Source organism: Molothrus aeneus, chromosome 3, assembly GCF_037042795.1.
Source record: "Molothrus aeneus isolate 106 chromosome 3, BPBGC_Maene_1.0, whole genome shotgun sequence".
NCBI classification, from domain to species: domain Eukaryota; kingdom Metazoa; phylum Chordata; class Aves; order Passeriformes; family Icteridae; genus Molothrus; species Molothrus aeneus.
In genome coordinates, this window is record NC_089648.1 from 90584555 (window position 1) to 90601071 (window position 16517).

The 16517-nt window shown below is 37.3% G+C and overlaps 1 protein-coding gene across 1 annotated transcript in view; it reads left to right on the plus strand.

The window, feature by feature from the left end:
• The window catches only part of UBE3D (ubiquitin protein ligase E3D), a 78066-nt gene that overhangs the window by 40423 nt on the left and 21126 nt on the right, over positions 1 to 16517 (plus strand). The window contains exon 9 of the mRNA XM_066545894.1: positions 5385 to 5523. Coding sequence (XP_066401991.1) covers positions 5385 to 5523 — 139 coding nt within the window. The remainder of the gene's footprint in view (positions 1 to 5384; positions 5524 to 16517) is intronic.

A 16517-nucleotide genomic window follows, 5' to 3' on the forward strand; every position in this document is an offset into this window, starting at 1 on the left:
GTCTTTCATCTTATGTGAGTAATTTTCAAGTTTTACTCCTCTCTGCTTTCAGAATTCATTGCTTGAATTTCAGAGAGCATTTGTTGATTTATTTTTATTTTTTAAAGAAATCAAAATTTTCCTGGATTTCACATTATTATCAACTAAACAACTTTGAAAATACCACTTCATTTTTAAAAACATTTTATACATGTGACTATGGGAACTTTGCTTTCCTAGCTGTATTTCTTTGACTGGTTATGGGAATGTGAGAATCATATAAAAAAATATAAATTTCTCCTTCAAATGACCAGTTCCTTAGAGAAAGCATTGAAAAGGACAAGGGGGAAGATAGTCTCAGTTTGTCATTTTTATTTCTTACTTGTTTGGAGTGATCTATTCTGACAGTTCAGCACATTGTTGTTTCACATCAGCATCTAGCCAAGTATCGCCCTCCTTGAGCAGAGTTTTACTTCTTCATTTCTGTACTACTTCAGGTCAGTTCTGAATTGTGTGCCAGAAATATATGGAAGTTTTATTAGCATTCATGGTATGTGGTTCTGTCCTTTTCAGAATGAAAGTTATGTGAAGGTTCTAATTATATCTTTCAATCTAATGTCTGTTAATTGTGTTTTCATGGGTAAGACTAATAGATATCTCTTAGATTGAACAGAGGAAGTTCTGAGTTTGAGGTTTCACTCTGATCTGCAGAGGTTGCATCTCAAGTTTGATTAACACTAGGGAGGCCTCTGTCTGTTGTTCTTGCTAGGTATCAATTCAATTATCACCAACTCTTCTTCCTGCCTCAAAATTTAAGATTTTTTTTCCAGTTGTCCTGAACCCACAACATAGAGTGCACTTAAGTAAAAGCACCAAATCTCTCAGTTTGTTTCACTCATTAGGGAGTGTGGTGGGCTCTGAAGAACATGTTTACTTTGTTTATAGTAGTTGATGTTGCTAGATAGAAATACCATATTAATAAATTCATGCTCATATTCTCCCAGGCAAGCACCACTTGATTAGCTGGTATATATGTTGCTGTGTTCCATTAGCAGCTTTTCTCTGTGGAGCAATTTATGTGCATTTCTTCTCAGTACTCTCCTGAAAATCAGGAAAACATGAAACTTCCCCAAATCTAATTTTTTTGAGATCTTTCTTAAGAAAATTTGGTTGAAATAAGCTAAAAGGATTAATACAAGTTTTGGGGAAGAGTGGGATAAAGAAAAGAGAAAGTGGAAATGATAGTGGGGCCCTGGAAAATGTTAAAGATAGACTCTGAAAATGTTAGGCTTTGTGTTTTGCCAGATCATTGCACCTGCGTAAGCAGTATATATATGATATAATTGTTAGATGTGATGATTGTTTAGTAATTAAATAAAATTATTGTATAATCATAAGAAGAATCATGAGAAACTATGTTAGAAATTTAAGGGGGGGCCACGAGAAGCCATGCTTGGCTGAAATCTATGTATACAATAGAACAATATAAGTTTAATAATTAACATGAAAGTTATATAACGATAGAATATAAAAACATGTTCATCCTGAATGCATGTCAGAGTCAGATTTGGGTTCGTAACCCCTGACACCCAGAGCTCTTCAATAAAAGCACCTACATATAATCATTCTTGTGATTATATGTTTCTGAATGCTAACAGAAAGAATGGAGTGGCAGATGAAATGCTTAGAATTATTTGTGTTTTCCTGTTGGTAAGATCACTGACAGACAAAACTGGATGATAATGGTGATTTGCAGAGGTGGATTTAACTGTGAAAAAAAAAGCACTCTGGCATGGTCTTTTCTTGACTCAGAGCATGATCTGAGTTTGTAAAATTTTCCCGAGTATGTTTTCCTACATCTTACTCTTTTAAAGCCTGGTATCTAAAGCTGAAATTATACATTTCCCTCAAATACTGGCAAGGCCAATCGGTAGTGGTGTGATTTTACTTGTCACAAAATTGGTCCAAAATAGGTGCAGCCTTGTACCCCACAATGACTTAGGGAATTTGTTTAGAATTTATAAATTTTGTTTGGCACTGAGAATCATGTTTTTTGTGTCAGACTGTGAAGTCCAGAATCTCAAGATTTCTTTGTGGTGTAGAAAAGTTGAATATTTGCTGAAGAAAGTACAGCATTATTTCCGTTGTCAACCTCACTTTCCTCAAGCTTATGTCTTATCTCCCCCCTTATTCCTTTCAGCCAGCATAGAAGCTGTGCTGTGATGTCTGGGGATTGTGCTGGGAGTCATCAGCTGAGCTGTCCTCTGTGGATGCTCACTCTCCTGAGGAGCATTATCAGCCCATCTACCTCTTCCAGTAAAAAGCAAAGTCTTCTCTCCTGTACTGGAAGTGAGACAACTCCCCTTATATGGAAAGACCATGAAACTAAGGTGAAAAACAGTGGATTCTTTGCGGTTTGTTTTGCTTTTGTTTTATGCATAGATGCTTATCTCTTTCCTCTACAATAGAGATTATGGAAGAGTGCTTCTAACAGCAACAGGGATAGAGAAGAGCAAAGAGAAATCTAATAAAGCAGTGATTTTTCCACAGCCATTTGTATTAAATGCCGTGAAAGGGCAAGTCACAAGAACTAATTCCTAACGTGTGCTCCTGGAGCAGTAAATGCTGGGATATGTTTTGTTTGTAATAAGGGAATGCACTGGAATAATTTCAGGAAATATTAATAACTGAGCAATTAATAAACAAGAATTCCAATATAATTAGGCTAAATGTCTTTATGCAAACCTTCTTTCCCTCAGATAATCCAACAGCCACAAAAGAAAAATCCCCAGTTTGGTGTCAGGGCTGTAGTAGTTAGACTTTAAAATGAGGAGGCATCTCCAAAAAATCCTTGTATCAAAACACAAGAATAGAATCAGGATACTGATGTAAGTTGTGATGTTTTGAATATTGCTTGGAGTTCTGAAAAGTTTCTTTGAAGAAAGGGTGTTGCTGTTTGGAACACCTTCCCAAGACCCAGAACCTTAGCATACTGCCTCCAGTCTCCAAACTCTCTAGGTGTGTTTGAAGGTGCCTGCACAGTGCTTTGTTTAGACTTGCTGATTTCTGAAAAAGAGAGCCCCTATTTTGCTAGCTTCACCTAAATTTTCCTGCATCACCAGACTGTAGAACATGTAGAGAAAAGAATGAGTAAGGAGCATACAAAGTTAAGTTTCTAATTATGTATGGAAATGAAATTACCAAGGAATAAGGAAATGTAAAGCTCCATTCTGGATTACAGTTAACAAGACTCCTTGGTTCCTGAGTACTTAGGGCTCATCATCTAGCTTTAAGTGTTCATTCTAGAACATTAATAGAAACACAGAATGGTTTGGGTTAGAAGGGACCTTATGGATCTTCTAGTTGCTGTCCTCTTGCTGTGGGGAGGGACACCTTCCAGTAGATCAGGTTGCTCAGAGCCCCATCCAACCTGGAACTCTGAACCACTCAGGGCTGCCTTTTCTGGGCTTGGCCACTTGTGCAGTCTTTAGTCTTATAAAATAATCCTGTTTCCATTCAACACTGACGTAGTATTTGTGACTTAACTGGAAGTTTGTACCTTCCAATAATGAGAATACTCCAGAGTCTCTTCTAAATATCTCACCTTCCTGTCCTACTGGTCAGTTGGGGTTTTTTGTAGTAGCTTTAACAACTTTTCCAGATCCATGTGTCACAGTATAAATTTCCGGTGAGATAGTACATATTATAAAGGTTGTTAATGTGTGGGAGGTTTTGCCCTCTGCTCTTTGGTATGGTCTCAGATAAGTTGGAAATCTTAAGTAATGCACTGCCATTAGAAGAGCCAGGGGGTGCCTTCCTCCTTCTCCTTACCATGTAAAACTTAGATCTTCTTTTGTCAAGATGACTCATTCTGGTGAGGTTTGAGAAAAGAAATTATATATCTGGTAATCTAGATGTGATATGATTCTCTTTGTCTTTTATTGTGGGGACAAAGAAAAAAAGAGAGAAAACACTTCTTTTAGAGAGATGAAAGCCCCTCTGGCATTCTGTGCATTATAGGTCTTGCTTCTGTGTATCAAAGCAGAGTTGGATTCTTATATATGCATAGATAAATTAGGAAAGAGAAAAAGATGTAAATATTAGAAAAAAAAGCAAAGAGTTGAAATTTAAGTGGCTGATTTCAGTCAAATGGAGGTAAGAAAGTGAAAGTACACCCACTCTTTGAAGAAAGATGTGTAAATTACACTAAGTAGGACATCTTCTAGAAGAACTAAGAAGGTGCTGTGTATAAAAAGTGTATGAAGCAAGCCTGTGTGTAAGAAGCAAGACTTTACAGTGAGTCATTTGATTTGGGAGGCCTGAGAGAATGAGAACCATTCAGGATGACACAGATACTGTGAAGAGAGTATTTGCTCAGTTTTCACCATGCTGAATGCTGGGGCCCCAAGTGTCTAAAAAATGCAGCTATTTCTAGAAAGTACATTAAAATAAGCTGTTATGTTCACAGGCAGTGGTTCAGTCAGAAGAGCTGGAGGAATTTAAAAGTGAAAGCCGATGCTAAGATTGTTTATTGAAATTTTGAAGTCTTGGACAGGGAAGGGTAGCAAGCATTGTCTTCTAAAGCAATGCACTCAGGTATGCTGAGAATAAATGGCATTCATCTTACCCACAAGTATCTGATATTACCTACCCAAAGTTATTAAAGTAACTGGATGACTGATCAGTCTGTCAGTTTGTGTATTATGGAAGAAATAAGCCTGCACTATAGGAAGCAGAATGATCTTGTGTTTTGAGTAAATCTTTTTGAACTAATCTTGTTCTTTACCATGTGATAGTGGGAACAGTTTACAGGAATATGCTTCTGAAATGTTATTTTTATGAGTGACTCTAGAAATCTTAACTCTTTTACTACATCCAAATAAAAAAATCTGTATAAGGTGAACTGGGATTGATTTTTGCTTTGTATAGACTGTTAGTAAGTTGAAAATCATGCCTGACCTCCTGTCTTCAAAAATTGAATGGAATCTTTCTAGAAACAAAATAAAAAGTGGAAGCATTATATAATTATATATTAATATATATATTAAAGTACTGCAAAGAATACTCTATGTGTAAACTCATTGTATAATGGGAAATTACAAGTCACAGATGAAATTTTGTTCAGAAGTAATGAAACTGAATTAGAAACACAAGTTAATTTTTCTAAAATAGGCTAAGTTTTCCTTTCACATTATGTATATTTTTGAAAGATATTGGTGGTATGGGTAAGGCACTTTATCTAAATAAACCGTGTTTTTCTGGTAAAACACACTGATCTTTGACTTTTACAGGGAAAACATGAAGAGAAATTTATCACAGTGATATGACACATTTTAATACTTAATTGAAACTCATGGTTTAGATGTATTTTAAGAAAATGAAGAAGCTTTTTTTTAACCTTATAGGCTTGCTGATGCATGGGAAGATGATATGGGAGTTCATCCTTTAAAGTTTCCATCAGAAACATGTTTGGAATTATTGTTGATACTGGGTCTGAGTACCGCATCTCTGCCACCTTCACTTCGATGCATGAACTCTTTTCAGGTAGGGAACAGCTTCTATTTCAGTAGAAATGTGTTACTTTTGGAAAAAGAGAGGTACCTGGGGGCCATAAACCCTTTCAGAAGGTGTGTCTTCTGCAGTTGTATGACTCTCCGTTATATTAAAATGTAGAACAAGGTGGAAAATTCCACTGGATTTTTAATCAATTCGTTACAGTTTAAAGTGATGAAATTTAAAGAAATTTCATCAAATTTAGGCTACAGTAGCTAGAATAATTATAAAAAAATCTTTCAGGCTTAAAAAAATCCTCAGCAACAAAATAAAGATTTCCAGTCATGAAAACATTCTTCTGTGTGTTACTTTGGAAGTTCTCAGCAGTCACAGAAATTTTCCAAAGGAAACATTGTTGCAGGCATGTTAAATTGTGGGTTTTATTTCTTTTGTAATGTGGTTGGAGAGTATGATTTTTACAAATGCAGCAGAGACAACTGAATTCATGATAATATGACATAGCAACTCAGCCTTTTTATGATGCTTCTGTCTTCCCCTGTAGTTAGTAACATAGTCTGTAGGTTGAGTATTGATGCAAATCTTTAGTAACCAGCTGTTGAGCAGGAAGTATGCTGAGTCTGTGTTTTTTCTGGCAGCTATGAAAGAGTCATCATCTTAGTGGGACTGAATGTTCTTAACAGTTTGTAACATGAAATCAGGTAGCCTCTATTTGTCTGTATTTCCTGTTTGTACTTAAGGCACCTCTAATTAGTATTCCTGTGCTATGTTTACTGAAAAGTAGTCTTTTTGTAGATTTTGAAACAAAAAAATGGTTGTAAAACAAAATCAAGTCATTGACTTTAAGAGAGTTACACTGATGTACAGCTGCTGAAAACTCCAGTTTTAGGAAATAGGTACCTGCATTGTTTCTCACTTTGCATCTTGTGTGCTTGGAAATAGAGAATCTGTACATGGTGATCACTTGGGTACAGCAACAGCCACTGATTGCTTCAATGTTATTTTAATACACAAAGTCAGAATTGTTACTGGGTTGTACATTTAGAGGCCATAAAATGGAAGAATTTCCTGCATGCCAATAGATTGCAATAATTATAAATCTTAAGGATTGGCCAGCAGTAGTAATCCATGCAGCTGAGTAGTCCATGTTTCCTATTAAGAAGTGAACATTTTTGTTGTCTAATCCAAGAGGATGTATTCCTGTTCTTACATTACCAGCAGTCTGTGGTAAAGTCTCCCCTGCTTTACCCCTGACAGGTTAAATGGGAGTCTCTTCCTGTATGCCGAGGCTGTGTGTCCTGTATTGTTTCTGTGCATACTCAGTCCCATGTTGTGTATTTGGGATTCCCTTTGATTTGTGTATGGGGTAGAGACAGGAAGTGATAGATGTCTGTCAGCTGGTGTTTTTACCTCGGAGTACACAAAACATCAAACTTTTCTTTTTTTCCTTGGCTGACTCTGGATGATTGTGCTCAGTTGCTCCTGGGTAATTTTAGCTTTGTGAGGCTACCTCTGTAAAGAAACCATTGCCCAACAGGGGCGCATGGTACAGGTTCTGGAAGCATAGGGTTATGTCAGCCATGGGGTGGGACATCATGCATCCCCTGGAGACCCCCTGACCATGGCCTTTCAACCCCAGATTTCTGTGGAACAGATGAAAGCAAACAGTACTGGGCTGAGTTCATTTACTGGCCTGCACAGATCGTGGTTGTCCTGCCTGTGTGCCAAAGTTGGCAATGTGATCATGTCCTGTCTTTGACAGCAACACACTTTGCAGTTTTTGAAAAGCCCAAGTTAGAAACCTGCTCTGCTAAGATAATGTTCTATTTTGCCAAGTGGGAGGAAAGGAAAATGGCTTTTTTGATAAAATTCTGTGACTCCAACTGTCACTCTCCTTGGCAGACAGTCAATATCACCAAATGTTTGCCCTAGAGGGCAAACACTGTCCAGTAAAATATTGTTTTATTTATTTTTATCTTTATAAACCTTGTTTGGATCTCAGTCAGTGAATCCATGAAGCAGAAACAAAGTTTGCCCAGGCTTTTCCCTGATGCTTTATAATGGTTTGCCAGCCTTATAATTTTGGGGATTTTTTTCTGGCTTGCTTCTTCGTGTTCAGCGAATACTAGAATTACAGATCCTAGTTTTTTGTATTTTTCTTGGAAAAAGCTGGCAAGATCTGAAGAGAGCTTGAATAATGAAACTAAATTGTGCTGTTGCCTGGGCATAAGATCATGCTGCATCCAAAATAGTGAAGATTGTGAGCCAAAAAGGGAATAATAAAAGGGCACTAATTGAAAACTGATATTTCATGTATCTTAATGGAATAATGGCAAAATGACAAAACTAGCTATGCTTTATTTTGTGGTAGACCTTAATCTGGCAGTTGTCTAGAAAAATGTAAAACATTTTAATTCTATATTACAATGAAACTTGTATTTGAACTGAAAATAATTGCAGAGTTCCCTGTTATCTACACAGTGGAACAGTGGCTGTCTTGTTCAGCAGGGGCCAGGGTCCTGCAACTGAATGCAGGAGGAATTAGAAGGGGAAAACAACCCCAGAAAGTGCCAGAGTTTTCTCCTTTCTTTTATATGTGTTTCCACAGTTGGACACATGGTGAGGAGTTAAATGGACCACTGCTTTCTACTGGTGCTTTTCTTTATGTTTTCATACAGTATTTGGAAATGTATCTAACAGGCAGCTCTAATGTAATGATCTAAAAGTTAGAGTTTAACTCCCAATACCCTGTTGCAGGAGCTTTTAAAAATCCAGGTTTTTTAATTAGGTAACCAAAAATTATCTCATTGACACTCATGTTTTTTGAGAATGTATTTACCCCCTCTCCCAATTATATTACAGTACTGCAGTGTTGACAAGCCAAAATTTTAGTTGGTATGCATCTGCATTGGGTGATGCTTAGGCTGTAAAAAGCACACAAAGGAAATCTGCTTAGTTGCTAATAATCTGTAATAAACTCTGTTCTGCCTTGTGCTCTGGAAGTACTCTCTGGGACTAGCTTAGCAGACTCTGTATCAGTGCTGAGACATAAATTACATTTTATTTTCCATTGGTGTGCTACTGCTTAGTAACATAATATTTGAAATCACTTTTCAATTCAGTTTTGACCCCGTAAAGATCTTTCAGTGTGATTTATGTTGCTCAAGGAGCCTGGGAGAGAAGTGCAGCAGCAGACTGTGCTACATAGCTCTGCTGAGTTTAAGGTGCTCACTAGAGCCAGCTTATGAGTTTCCCCAACTGTTGAGCCTAGATACTAGGTTGTCTTTGGCTCATCTCTCATTTCACCTGAACAATTGCAGTGATATTTTTCTGGTGGGCTGTAGAGAGTTAAATCTTAGGAAGCTTGAGCCTGTAAACTCTGAAGGACTGTTTCTTGCTGGTTGATGGCAGCTCCTGGGTTTACTGGAGAAGATGGTTTTTCAGCCCTGACTTGTACCTTCCCAGGCTTGTAATCCCTCATACTAAGGATGTCTCAGATCAAGGTAATAGGATTGACTGAGGCACTTGATACTTACCCTGGAGCAATGAGAAAAGCAGTAAGAAAGGAGAGAGGAGTTTGCTGCTAGAAAAGATTCATTTTTTTCGTTTGCTTTTGCTCTGAGCGCTGTTTTGCCGCTTTCTCTTCAGCTCCATTACTCTGCACGGAAAGCTGTGTTACCTTATTACACACTCAATCTGTATGGCTATCCACCCACCTGAGCTGTCAGCCCTTTGCTTTAGGAATGCTTGGGCTTTACTTTGAGTATTATTCTTAATACTTGCAAACACTTGTAGCTAGCACCCACTTGAGTTATCATGCACTTTATCACAGCCCTGCTTAGCTGCTGCTTCTGAGCACAGTCTCAGAGGCTGTGTTGGTATTTCAGAGCCTACAGCACAGAACAGTTAACACAGGGAGATGCTTTAAAGTGACAAGTAATCTCTGCTGTGTTTTTCTAACCTTATCTCGTCTTTCTCTGAACTCAAGCACAGTGAACAGAAAATGTCCTGGATATTGAATTCTTATGATGATATATGGGGCTGTTGAGCACATTTTCTCTTACTGCTCTTGTTGTGAGAAACCAGACATTTTACTTGCCCTATCAAGGCACTATTCATAAGGCCACAGACTGTAAACAACAGTTTTCAGAATTAAACAGATCATGGTTTTATTTTTACTTTTATGGTTGCCTGAAATTGAAGGAAGATTGTGATTAAGAACTGCTGAGCTGCTTAAAAATTTTGTTTCAAATAGCTCTTGATAGTTTTTGGAGCTGCATCCAGCTTTCAGCACAGTGTCTGCTTTGGTTAAGAGAAGTGAAGCCACTGTTTAAGAAAAACCAAAAAACTGTTTATTCTACCATTGCAGTAAGAATCCCTAGTGGCATCTCTGAAGGAAAAACTCATTTGCATTTACTTTGCTTTCAAAAATGAAGGAAAACCCAAGGTTTCTCATAGAACAGCCTGTTAATTCTCTGTCATTTAGTCTCTTAATACAGTGCAGAAAACTTGCTAATGGCAAGATTGTTTAGAAATACAGAATATCAGTTGCTCAGAAAAGATAAGAATGAATAAATACAGTATTCATTATAGTTTAGTAGCTCTAGTGTATGAGTATCAAAAGGGTCATGGAAAACAAAATATAAAATTACTGCTGTCTCTCAGGTCTATGCTTGGTCCTAACTAAAGTGTCCCTTGATATTTGGTGGTTTTAAATATAGATACTTTTATGTTTTATATGTCACTATATATATGAAAAGCAATTTCAAAATTATTTATTGCAAGAAGTTAGCTGAAGATAACAGATGCACCTGTGTCTTTTGACAATCCTTTTTGAAGCTAACAGCTGAGTAAAATTTACAAAAATCCGTTCAGCTTTTCCATTTGTTCTGGGCATTTGCAGCTAGAGAAGATGCACGTATTCTTTTAAGCTGGATTCCTCTCCTTTGGAGCACTGTCAAACAGCAGCAAAAAAGGATAAAAATACAATCAAAGAAAATATTAGGAGTGAAGAAATGGCTTTCAAAATATTGTGTCTTTTATTAAACTATGCCAGAAAGGAATAGTAAATAAGTGAATTTATGCAGTAAAATGTCTTATTATCCCTTTAAACATTTTTTTAAATCACAGGCTATTACTTGCTTAGTGCAAATCTCCCACAAAATGAAGTAGAGGCCTGAATATGTATATTCTATAGTATTTCACAGGCAAATGATGAGTTCCTAGTCACAGTACAAATTTTTAAAAAATATTTCTCTCAAGCTTGCCTATGTCTCTGAAACTTTTGCATTAACACTGACAATATTATGAAGCAACCACTGCAAATACATTGTAATCTGTTTAAATACAGTCATGTTTGTTTTCCTTAGCAGACCAACTCTATATAATGTAAACTATGCTGAACAAACGCTGAATATTTAATGCCAGTCTCTTTTGGCTACTCAGATTTTACCCAAAATAATGATGTTTTGATTTTTGCAGGTTACTATAAAAGTGCCTGCTATATGCTTTTTGTAGTTTTGACTAACGCAGATAGGTTTCCAGGATGACACAGAATGGACTTTTTTCTGTTTTATTTGTGATTATTATGTGTAAGTTTTTAAGTTTAATTTCAAATTATTTATTTTAAACAGGAAAGAAGTACCTAATTCTTATATTTGAAAGCAGACGTAGTTTTGTAAAACATGCATACAAATAATTCAGCAACTTTTAAATAAAAGAACTTATAATGTATATATTTAGGAGTTTTTTCATGTTTTTTGCATTTAATAAGAGCCATACTAAATCTATTGAAACACTGCAGAATAATTAGGGAAAAAATTCTTAAATTCTATGAACAAAATAAAATATAAAATTATGAATAAATCCTGCCAAGAGCAAATGATATTAAGCAAGTTAGTGTTTCAATGACAAGTCTGAATACTTCTTTGCAGAATTATAGAAATTTCTATGTTCAATTAAGAAATTATTATTTTGTCTGCTGCTTAATGATTCCATATTAAGTTGATTTATATAATGTCACTCAGGTTATCTTACTTGGTGCTCACTGTAAGCTGTCTTTTAAAAGTATCTCTGGAGCATTCAGGTGTATGTGTTGAGACTATCCCTTTTGTTTGTTGTTAACCTCAATCTCAAAGGGACCAATTTTTTAGTTGAACTATAATTAGTATTTTTACCTTCTTGTTGAAACTGTACCAAAAATGTTTCATACTATTCTGCATGCAGTTTATTAAAGCATAATGTCTCCTGGCTAAGAACTGTTCAGTTCTGTATATGCAGGACCTTATTGAAAAATGTCCATGTGTCCTTATGTGTCCCTATATGTCTCATCCATATCTGCAGCACAGGCTCACATTTCTAGGCTATGGTTTTGTGATATCTGTAGCTGCTTTGGTCATGCTAATGGGAAGGTATTATTTCCCCTATCTAATATGTGGTGTGGCTACATTTCCTCTAATGGGAAGGAGCTGCCCATTTATATTGGTCTGAAACAGAATGAAATCAATCATGTGCAAACCTAAACTGAAGCTATGAATAGGAAAAATGCAAGCCAGGCTTACTTGTGGAAGCACAAGATTTTGTGATTCTTTCAGTGCTCAGTGGTGGAAAATCAGAACCTTGACAGCAGTGGCTCTAAACCAAGATTCAAAATTTGTAATCAGTTTCTCGGAAAGGGTAAATTGTTCTTTTCTTCCAAGGCAGTTCTCCAGTAAAGAGGAAATTAAGAGAGAGTGAACCTGCACTTACCATAAACAGAAGGAGATTAAATTACAAAAAAACCCGTGTGCTCCAAGTAAGAAGCAGTGAACATGTAGATGCAGGCAAGTGCCTGCTCTGGAAGTATGGTTTCCTGCTGCTTGAGAGGGAAGATCTTTTGAAAGAAATTAATTTCTGCAATTCCCTTTGCCTAGAATATAGCAAAAACCACCTGTTGCATAAACATGTAGTAATACAGTTCAAAGCAGTTTTCTTAGAAAAGATGCTCAGATATGTCATCATGGGGGTTTGACCCTGGTTGCCCACCAAAGCTGCTTTATCACTCCTCTCCTTAGCTGGACAGGAAACTGCAATGAACAGCTCCTGGGTGAATGAAAGGATGGGAGGAAATCACTCACCAGCTACTGTCATGGCCAAAACAGATTTGACTTGGGGAAATTAATTGAATTTACTAACAATCAAATCAGAGTAGGATAAATACAGAGAAGTAAAACAAAATCTTGAAAATGTTTACCCCCAAGTCCTCCCTTTTCAGGTTGAATAATTTCTCAATTCTTTGACAGCCCCTCCTAGCAGTGCAAGGATGTCGAGAATGTGGGCCATGGTGACTTCATCACACATTGTCTCTGCTGCTCCTTCCTTCTCAGGCGGAGGACTCACACACATTTCCCCTGCTCCAGTATGGATCCCTTCCATGAGGTGACAAGCCCTGCCAGGAAACCTGCTCCAGTGTGGGCTTCTCTATTCACAAGTCCTTCCAGGAGCCTGCTCCAGCACAGGCTTCCCACAGGGTCACTGTATCCTGAAAGCATCCACCTGCTCTGGCACAGGTTCCTCCACAGGCTGCAGGGGAACCTCTGCTCCAGTACCTGGAGCACCTCCTCTCCTCCTCCTTCACTGACCTTGGTGTCTGAAGACTGTTCCTCCCACATAGGCTCACTCCTCTCTCCCAGATTGTTGAGCAGGATTTTTCCCCCTTCTCAAGGCTGTTATCCCAGAGGCACAGCCACCATCACTGATGGGCTCGGCCTTGACCAGCTGTGGGTCCATCCTGGAGCCAGCTTGCATTGGCTGTGTCAGACATGGGGAAGTTCTGGCAGCTTCTCACAGAAGCCACCCCTGAAGCCTCCAGCTACCAAAACCTTGCTATGCAAAACCAATACAGGCATTTACCATTTAGATGTGAATGTACTATTAGTTGCAGGGATCCTGTTTAGATGGTCTGGTATAGCCTGTGAATAAACTGCTTGAAAGGGGTGAAGGCAGAACTAATTTTTCCAGTTTTCATCTACTGTGAACATTCTGATTTTTCCAAGTCTGAAATCTAAAAGTGTAGTTGTTATGTCCTAATGATTGAGTAGTTGTGTAGGTAATGCACAATTAAGCAGAAATTGAGAGTTTGTCTTTATCAATAGGCACCACACTGTGGAAAAGACAAATACCCATGTTTTATGTACCTGAATATATACATAAAGAAGTCTTATGGGAGGTCTGATATACTACTAGACCATCCATTCCTATTTATTAATTGAGGCTGTTTATGACTGAGAAACAAGCTCTGCTGAAAAGATATATTTAGACCTGTGTGCAACCAAATACTGCAATACATGTTCAACGTGGTTTGTATAAGGCTGCTTGCCTCCAAAACCTTGGCATCTCTGAGATAATCTTAGCTCTACCCAGATTGCAATTAATAGCTTGATTTATGTGAGGTGCAAGTGTCAATATTGTAGCTAAAAATGCACAGAAATCACATTATCAGCTACAAAGAGCTCTTTTGCTTTAAAAATAATACTGAGTCATTGGATAACAATGGTTCTATAAAGGAGATTTTCCTTAGGAGTTCATGTTGTTATGCTGTGTGTTTTGTGAATGTGTGTTGTTAGGGAAAGCTACAACATTGTTCATTTCCATTAAGAGTGTGGATAGAATCTTTGAAGCTTCTTGAGGAGTCCAGAGAGCTCTGTAGAATAAAAGATGTATTTATAAGGATGATTCTTAGTAGGTTTAAAAGTGCTTTAAAAACGGATGGATACAACTCTCTTAGATTTCAGCTATAGGCTGGAGTAGATATGATGTTATCACAAATTAAAAGATTTTGAGGAATCCTGAGGGAGGTTGTCAATAAATCCTAGCATTTTATTAACAGACAGGTCAGCTTGCCAAGGCACTTAGAGCAGCTCAGGAGTGTTACATGTTCAAGAGCTGGAAACAGTAATAATGTCTTCAAGGAGACAAATGGACAAATAAACAGAAGGCTGTAAACCCAGAGCATAATAATTGAATCGGTGACTTGACTATGATAAAGTACATGGTGGACAAAAAGGAAGAGGGCTGTTAAGTTCTCCTCTTTTTATTGTCAGTTGAAAATGAGTCTGGAATGGATCTTTTGATGAAGAAGTCAGTAATGCCTCCAGTGAGAAACATACAATTTGCCTTCCCTCAGAAGGAGAAGTCCATCATTCTGTTGCAATGTCAGTAGAGAGTAGTGCGCTCTAAATGTTTGTGCTTAAATCATAGGTCTGTTCTGGGGGTGGTGGCTGATGACAAATGGTCCTGCTTGAAAGCTTCTGCTTCTTAAAGAAAAAAACTCTGTTTGGATTTAGAAAAGCTAGAATGGGCATGGCATGGGGAACAGGACAGAACACTGTTTGTACAGGGGTAGGGAGAAACCTGAAGTGTAAGAGATGAGATAGACCAACTACCCTTTCACTAGGCTGGTGATGTTCTCATTGACATACACACCAACACAATTGTGACTGGCCAAAACAAGGACAAGATTATTTCCTTATTATTTCCTTCTCTAAGTTGTTTGCTGCTTTGATCTATAGAAAAGATCAGTTTTGTGAATATTTCTTTGTAATAGCTCCACTGCTTTTGATACGAAGGAAGCTGGTTTACACATGGGAGTGTGTGGAGGTATCTCAGCCAATGCATTTTATAGAGCTGCTAAAATAAGATTTGGAATATTCCCGTGGGAGGAAAGAGAAGGGCAAAAGGGTGTGTAAGCATTAACACAACCTACTAAAATAAGGAGACTGTTTAGCATCCAATAGAAAGCTGTCATGCCTTGAGGTGAAATGTGGCAACCATTTAAGAATATGTAGAAAAACTTGCAGAAATCTGAAGATGCCGTAGCAGAGTGAGATCACAGGGAGTGTTGGGTGGGCAGAATGTGATTGCTGTTTGGACTTTTGCCAGGCATTTTGGTTAAAGTTTCTTCATCTGTCTCCCAGAAGCCTGACAAGTAAAATAGGAAGTTATTCTGCCTTATGGAAGGAAAGAAAGAAAAAAATATTATTCCTAAAGAAAAAAAAAAACGTATTCCTATATAGCTAATGTAAACTATAAAAGCATGGTGTATAGAGAAAGAGACTATTTTAAAACACCATTTCCTAGTCTCCATTGTTTTTGTGAGCTAGGGCACTGTAGATAAATGAAACCAGATCAGGGAGCTATATTTCTTCTGTTGCTTTTACTGAGCTTGAGTTTTATATGCAAAACAGAAGAAAAAAAAGTATTAAGCACCTTGCATGGAAAAGAATCTTGCCTGAAAATCTGTACAAGTGAAGATGTTATTTTAATTGTACTGACTGTTTTGACTACTCAGTCCACTTCCAAGTTCTTCCAGAATGCATGGCACTTCTAAATATTATCCTGAAAATGACTGAATGCTTTACTGTTCAGATGTTTTCACTTCCTGTTACTGGTACTGCTGACCCTTGTTCTGCTTCTTATCGATAACTGCATAATTCAGTTTTAAATAAAAGGTTTTCTTGCTGTTGATGCTCCAGTCTTTGACATATTTGCTATTTTCATATGTCCCACCAAATTAAAAAAAGGCTATTTTTGTGTAATGGGGGATGACTAGCTAACAGATTTCTTTCTTAACTCACCAGAGAGCTTGCTGCTGACTTTATATTTCATGTTTTCATACAAAGTCTATTTCATTCATCATTTGCTACATTTACAGAAGTTAAATTCTGTCTTGTTTCCCAATTTATTAACCATTTTGAGTTTTATGCGCTGATGAGTTTCCATGTTACTTTCTCATTTTTATTAGATACAAATTTGCTTTGTTTCCGTGCCATTTATGAGCAGACAGCTCTTTAATTCTTGCACTTTTTCCCTGTTTAGACACTAACTTTTAATGCTTACTGTTACCTAATTGTATTTTCCTCTTTTCAGGTGTGGGAGGGGGGAACAACAGGGCTTTATATCCTTCTTTGTAGCAAAGTAGAATCAATTGTGCTTCCTAAACTTAAAAAAAAAAGTCTGCTGAACACACAGAAGCCTTCCTATCATATTTC